This window comes from Mastomys coucha, chromosome X (assembly GCF_008632895.1).
Source record: "Mastomys coucha isolate ucsf_1 chromosome X, UCSF_Mcou_1, whole genome shotgun sequence".
In the NCBI taxonomy this organism is placed as follows: Eukaryota; Metazoa; Chordata; class Mammalia; order Rodentia; family Muridae; genus Mastomys; species Mastomys coucha.
In genome coordinates this window covers 99,281,332-99,288,831 of record NC_045030.1, presented here as the reverse complement: position 1 = coordinate 99,288,831, position 7,500 = coordinate 99,281,332, and the positions used below count along the sequence as shown (strand labels likewise).

The 7,500-nt window shown below is 44.6% G+C and overlaps 1 protein-coding gene across 3 annotated transcripts in view; it reads right to left on the bottom strand.

Moving 5' to 3' along the window:
• Yipf6 (Yip1 domain family member 6) overlaps positions 1–5,268 on the bottom strand; it is a 9,443-nt gene extending 4,175 nt beyond the window's left edge. Inside the window, exons 1-5 of one of the 3 annotated variants that reach the window (XM_031365434.1) lie at positions 5,161–5,268; positions 2,808–2,910; positions 1,061–1,189; positions 760–838; positions 139–181 (exon numbers count right to left, since the gene is read on the bottom strand). In XM_031365434.1, the coding sequence (XP_031221294.1) occupies positions 139–181; positions 760–838; positions 1,061–1,189; positions 2,808–2,910; positions 5,161–5,165 (359 nt within the window). In that variant the 5' untranslated portion in view covers positions 5,166–5,268. Of the gene's footprint in view, positions 1–138; positions 182–759; positions 839–1,060; positions 1,190–2,807; positions 2,911–3,849; positions 4,185–4,599; positions 4,754–5,160 lie in introns of those variants that run through there. The other 2 variants (XM_031365452.1, XM_031365445.1) reach the window with 2 other exon arrangements.
• Between the last annotated feature and the right edge of the window lie 2,232 nt (positions 5,269–7,500).

Sequence of the window (7,500 nt, the reverse complement as noted above, 5' to 3'; positions counted from 1 at the left end):
AATAAAAAATAAAAATAAAAGAGATCCTAAAGGCCTAGTCAATTTTTTCCTTAATTCTGGAACGCCATTAACAAAAAAAACCAAAAACCAAAAACCAAAAACCAGTAGCTCAAATGAGGAAGAAGTGTAAATACTTACAATGCAAGTGTCACACAAAGTATCAATGGGCCCCACAAATCCCCTACAATGAAAGGAAAGACAGGATGCTAAGAAACCAATATGCCATATTTTCTATCTTTACTTAAATACTTACCTTCCACTCCAAATCCTAGTAGCAAGTTTTACCTAAGCCTTCCCAACCTTTCTGTTTCCCTCCCTTACTTCACATATCCTTTAAGGTTTGTTCTCTTCGCGTGTCATAAATTATCCTTTCTTCATTTCCTAATCCCCATTTCAGCACATTAAGAGCTATGGACAATCTGTTCCCCACATGGACACAATATTCAAGTAAGATATTCGGCCTGTGACTTCAGGGCCTGGAATCTCAATCACCTCGGATTCCTAACTATAGCCAAATCACATTACCAAATTCAACTGTGAGCATTTTCTAAGTTCATATTTATTGGTGAACTTAATATAATGAGCCAGGTCTTTCAACTTCTGAAATTCTGTTCTAATTTCTGCCAACAATTTCATTTAGATAACTGTTTATTCCTGTAAAACAGCATCAGCTTTATTACTTTTGCTTTTGCTTTATAAAGCAGAAACAATAAAGTATCAATGGTTTGAAACAAATCCTCAAAAACCTCATATACTCACAATCTCTTAGTAAGGCATTACTTTTCCTTGGATATAAAACGTGCATAAATTTCCTTCCCACAGCTTTTAGATCTCGCATCTGAAAGACAAAAATAACTCTATCTACTGTGATGATCAAAGTATCAGGAAGTCCCCTCTGTTTGCTAAGAACACTAACAACTCACTCATGGGGAAATCTTAAATTTCAGTAAAAGAAATATATTTTAAAAAAAAATCAAATAACCACACAAAAGTATTTCAAAGTATTAGTGCCTATTTACTCCCATAACACAGAAGTTGTCTCTCAACTAGTCTAACTCACAATGGTCCGACGAATGGATTCATTTAGTGTGGAGCTGTCATGGTGTTGAGCACGAGCTTTGGAGGGGATAGTAATCTCTCCTTCTATGGGAATGTCCTGTGAAATTGACACATCAGACAACCCTGCAAACTGAGAAAAGATGGGGGAAAGAAAATTAAGCTTATAACTGCAAAATGTCTTAGAAACATCACCATTTTCTAAAGTTGGGCCTGAATATTTAGGGTTTTACATAGTAGCTAAAAGTAAATGTTAGCTCAACAGACATTAGGCAATATAGCTAATTCTTAAACATTCCTTTTAATTAAAGGTAGTGGAATATAATGAAATAAAAATACTGACAGTAAATGCTAGACACTTGCCTTCAAATATTTAGGTTTTTTTCCAGCATGAGTTCCAGGCCAGCCTGGTTAACACCGTAAGCCCCTGTCTACACATACGTACGTACATACATACATGCATGCATGCATAAAAACATGCATACATACTTATACACATCATAGACATTACATAAGGAAGATCAGTCTGGAGGAAAGGGAAACTAAAAACAGCTAGGTTACCTGTAACTATGTCACAGTAGGCATAATGTTTTGCATTAGTTTATGTACTTTTCACTATTCTGTGATGAGCTTCATCATTTTCTGGAAGACTAAACTTGGGTTTAGAGAGATTTTACTCAGGGTCACAATGATCCATAAGATGACCCAAATTACCTTATCCCTTCAGTGCTGGGGATTGGACCTAAAGGATCTTACATATGCAATGCAGTCACTTTACCACTGAGCTACATCCCCAGACTCAATATACTCCTTGACAGTTTCATTCCTGGTGCCTAAAAGATTGCCTGGAACACTCTAGACACTCGATAAATATTTTTGCTGAAGAGATGAACAAATAGAGCTAGTAGGCAGCAGAGTTGGGACTTGAATCAAGTTCCCTTGCCTCTCGGTACAGTTCTCTACTGTTTCGCTGCCAATTTAAAACAAAAGAAATGGGATCATTTATTGAGTAAACACTATGTAAGCAAATACTGTTCGGGTGGAAGAACGCCAGGGCATAACAATGACTTCCTTATACTCCTCCACTCATAACTTTTATTAGGCACTTCATATAAGTTATGTTATTTTAAAGGCAGGTATCTTCATTTCAGTTTAAGAGACAAAAACACCCTTCATTGAAATGAAATGATCAAACTCACACAAGCTTCAGTGTGAATGGACTCTAGCTCACATGGGTTTAACTGTAGAAAGCCTGTGTTCTCAAACAGTATTGCCGTGGCTCTTAGTAACATATAGGTCATGAAGGGGATAAAAAGCACCTGGAAATAATAATTAGCCTACTAGAGTCACTGAACAAGTAAAGGTTCAGGTTACAACTAATAAAACGACAGCGTCCTGTGGGAAGCAGTTTGATTACTTCTGTAGTACTTCATAATGACTGGTGACAAGTCTTGATAAATGACAGTGAAAGATGATACTTCAGAAACCACTCAAAGCTCAGCATTTAATTCAATGTCAAAGAATCCCTAGAATGTGGAAGGGCAGCGGAGATTCTCAGAAAGGCATAGAAGGGCAGCGCAAGGAAGGGAAATGCAGTTAACTCAAAGAACAGGTGTAGTGTTAGCTGGTTGTAGAAGCTAGGGCCTGCAGAGCCAAGAAGCTCCAGCTTTCGGACCTCAACGCGTTCCCGACTTCCTTACCGGGAGCTCTGCCTCACCCTCAGTCTCTTCTGTCACTGTACTCTAACTCACCAGAGGCTTGGATGACGCTGACTCCTGTTCTCCGGGAGAGTCCTCCGCTTCCGCCATCTTGATAAACCTCCGTCTGTTCCCCTCCCATGCGTCCTTGCGAAACCTGAGACGTGGAGACCACGGCTGGTCAGCACGCTGTCGCGTGGAGACGGCGTCACCACAGGCGCCTGAGGCCGGCTGCTGCAGTGCACGGCCGGTTCCTGTGGTCCGGTGGCCTCTGAGTTCTAGACAGAGCTCCTCTTTGCTCACTTTTGGGGACGCAGTATCGCTAGGTGGCGCTCCGACTTTCACGCCCACTAAGAGCGCAGGCTAGACTCTCCAAAACGCCCAGCGGAGGCCCAGGCTCCAGCCAAACCTAGCCGAGCCCCGCGGCGCACAGGCGAACTCAATCGAGCCCAGGGATGCACAGCCAAACCCAATCGAGCCCAGAGGCTCCAGCCGAACTTAGCCGAGCCCAGCTGCGCACAGCCGAACTCAATCAAGCCCAGAGGCTCCAACCGAGCCCAGCTGCGCACAGCCGAACCCAATCGAGCCCAGAGGCTCCAGCCGAACTTAGCCGAGCCCAGTGGCATTCAGCCAAACCCAGAGATTCACAGCCGAACCTAGCTGAACTTAGCCGAACTTTGCGGAGCCCAGGGATGCACAGCCAAACCCAATCGAGCCCAGAGGCTCCAGCCGAACTTAGCCGAGCCCAGTGGCATTCAGCCAAACCCAGAGGTTCACAGCCGAACCTAGCTGAACTTAGCCGAACTTTGCGGAGCCCAGGGATGCACAGCCAAACCCAATCGAGCCCAGAGGCTCCAGCCGAACTTAGCCGAGCCCAGTGGCATTCAGCCAAACCCAAAGGTTCACAGCCGAACCTAGCTTAACTTAGCCGAACTTTGCGGAGCCCAGGGATGCACAGCCAAACCCAATCGAGCCCAGAGGCTTCAGCCAAACCCAGAGGTTCACAGCCGAACCTAGCTGAACTTAGCCGAACTTTGCGGAACCCAGCGGTGCACAGCTGAAGCCAATCGAACCCAGAGGCTCCAGCCAAACTTACCTGAGCCCAGTGGCATTCAGCCAAACCCAGCGATGCACAGCCGAACCTAGCTGAACTTAGCCGAATTTAGCGGAACCTAGCGGTGCACAGCCAAACCCAATCGAGCCCAGAGGCTCCCAACCGAACGTAGCAGAGCCCAGAGGTGCACAGCCAAACCTAGCCAAACACAGCTGGGCCCAGCAACGCACAGCGGAACACAATAGACCCCAGAGGCGCACAGCCGAACCTAGTAGGTGCACAACCAAACCTAGCCGAATGCAGCTGAGCCTAGCTGCGCACGGCAGAGCCCAATCGAGCCCAGAGCTAAACTTAGCGGAGCCCAGTAGCATTCAGCCAAGCCCAGCGATGCACAACCGAACTTAGCCGAACCTAGCGCTGCACAGCCAAATCCAATCGAGCCCAGAGGCTCCCAGCCGAACGTAGCAGAGCCCAGAGGTGCACAGCTGAACCTAGCCGAACACAGCCGAGCCGAGGCGAACAGCCGAACGCAGCTGAACGCAGCCGTGCCCCGCGGCACACAGCCGGACCTAGCCGAACACGGCCGAGCCGAGGCGAACAGCCGAACGCAGCCGAACGCAGCCGAACGTAGCCGAACGCAGCCGTGCCCCGCAGCACACAGCCGGACCTAGCCGAGCCTGGACGAACGAAGTCGAACGCATCGGCATTTTGCCGAGTGCTGCCAAGCCCAGTGGCGCGTACTCGGTCCCAACCGAACTTTAGCCACACCCAGCTGAAAGTAGGCTATCCTACCACTAGCACAGCTGCGGAGCAAAGCGCAGCCCAGTGGATCCAAGAGGCGCCCAACTAGGACCAGCTGAAAGCAGCTGAGACTAGCAGCGCTTGACAGGACCAGTTCACCGGAAGTGGCTCTGAAGTGCGGTTCCCCGTGTCCAAAACAGGGCTCTCTTCTAGGGAAAAAGAAAAAGGCCTTCAACTTCAAGTCGAAGAACCTGATCCTCTTGTTCGCTCCCTCTACTGCTGCCTTTGCCTTTTTAGTTCCCTGAGCTTCTTCACCAGCTTCCATCTCATTCAAGTCCTTAAACCTTTGTATTGTCTCTCCACAGGTCCTGCACAATTATTTTCTCCTTCATCTCCTATCAAGTGGGAGAGCTTCATTAGACTAACTTCCCAACACCACTACAACTTTGAAGTTGCTAAGCTACTTGGGGGCGAGTACTGAAAATGTCCTTGATCAGTAGTGGCTCCTGAGGTGCGTAGTGGGTGGGGAATGGGTAGGGGTTAACTACTGTAACCAAAAATAAATATAAAATAAAATAAAACACCCCTGCCCGGACCAACTTTCACCCTTACCGCATCCCGGCAGCTTCAAGATGTTTCTGACTCCTGGTTGCTCTGGCTCACCTCTTACCCAAAGCTTACGTGAGGTCAAACAAGAGAGCCATTGTTGACATCATCAACATTCTCCCTATGCAGCTGCCCTCGGAGCCTGTAAAAGATACCCATGTAAGGTACTTAACCAAGAGAGGTAGAAAATGAGTAAGTAAAATGCACTGCTTTATATATCTGGATAGGCAATTCAGAAAGGAACCCAGGTAATAGATGAAGGAGGAGATATGTGGACTGTGGAAAGCCAGACTTCCTAGAAATAGCTTCGGGGGATGGCTGTTATTTTACTTAAATATTAGTACAATAATTCTCCTTCAAACCAAGTAAATTTTCAATACTTAAACAAATACTCGTGGAAGTGATAACAGAATTTAGGCTTTGCCAGGGCTGTGGTGCCTGCTTGTAATCCCAAAAGCAGGAAGCCTGTTGTTACTCTGAAGCCAGTCTGGTCTAAATAGAAAATTTCAGGCCGGTCACACTTGCAAGACCTTGTTTTAAATTTTTTAGGCTAGTTGATACGAACTCATTTTAATTACGAGAGACTATTGTATACAAGGCATGACAGCCCAGGGCAGCTAGGAGTCACATCACTAAGTGGTGGCAGGAAGATCAGAATCATCCTGGGGTACACAGAGAGACTCTTCTCTCAAACCAATTATAACAACAGCAAAATGTCATACACAACTGCTTCAAGGACAACCTTGGCCCTCCATCCTAATCTTTCCTCCTGCGGGTTACCCCTCTACCCTGTCTCCCACACTTATCCATTCAACTCAAGTTCATTCCTACTTCCATTGATAACTTCTCCTAGTTCCTTGCCAGCCTCCAACATTAGTTATCCACCCCTCCACTACTGCAGCCCAGTTTTCTTCTCTAACCTTAACTCTTAAGCTTCTTTACTGCTCTTTCAAAATGTCACTGATGCTGAGTTAAGAGGAGGAAAGGCCATAAAACAAGCCAAGATGGTTTTTGGGATACCTAAGGATTATTTCAGACTTTCGGTGCTCCCTGTTCTCAAGTTAACTAAGCCGTACTGGCTGGTGTGATGCTTTGAGTTGACAAAAGAAAGGTTGTGAACAAAGAGGGTGGCATAAAATCTCTTAAAATAGAAACTGTCTGGTTTTCATCAAAATGTTATCTTCCCAAAGTACTAAACACATCCAGTATCCTATGTCAGCTTTATTTTATTGGTTTTCAGACAGGGTCTCTTATTCAGTCTGGCTTCAAACTCCTTATGTTGTGTGGATGGCCTCAAATGTCTGACCCTTCTTTCTCATCGCTGGAGTGCGAGCAGGTGTAGGCCACTGTACCCTTCTGCAGTGCTACACATTAGATGTAGGGCAGAGTCTCAAGCATGCTAGACCTATTAAGCTACACTCCCAATATTCAGTATTCCTTACTGTGCTTTCAGTCTGTTCTCTGTCAGAACACGGGAATCTGCAAGACAGCAGGATTTGTAGGACAAGCAAAAGTTGCTTAGAAAATGTTGCAAGTACTAGAATTCAGATTAATATTTTGTCTAGCAAGTATGGAGAGCCGGACTAGTTTTATATTTCAAGACCATATAATATATAACTACAAAATTAACTGAAAAACTTTGAGAAAATATTTTCTTAGAAAATAATAGTCGTAAGTCAGACGCCAGACATGGTGGCACTCGCTTGTAATCCTAACACTCAGGACATGAAGGTAGGAGTTCAAGACCACCTTTAGTTCCATAGGGACTACATAAGGACTTTGAGGCCAGCCTGAACTACAAGAGACCCTGTTTCAAAAACAGATCAAAGTACGGGATGGGTGTGTACATTTCTGAAAGCCTAACACCTGAGAAACCAAGACAGGAGGCCAGTCTGGGCAACATAATGAGATAGTCTCAAAAAAAAAAAAAAAAAGTAAAATTAATTCAGAAAGATAGTGGGAAATTTCATTAGAACAAAATTTTGTCTGAAAAAAATTTAAATATATAAAAGGCAAGATGCACAGTTTGTATTGTATGATACCATGTGAGTGAAAAAGTACATGATATATATATATATATATCACATATATACTATATATATATGTATATATATGTATATATATATCACATATATACTATATATATGTATATATATATATATATCCATATACTTCAATATTCATGAACAGACTGAAGAAACCAGTAACTGCCTCTAGGGAGAGTAAGTGGGTGTGGTAAGATGGGGATCAATTTTCACTGGAGGACTGGTCTAGTGTATGTCTATAGGACTGACTATGCATTATGTACCTTGAATGGAGTTTGGTTCTCTCTCTCTCTCTCTCTCT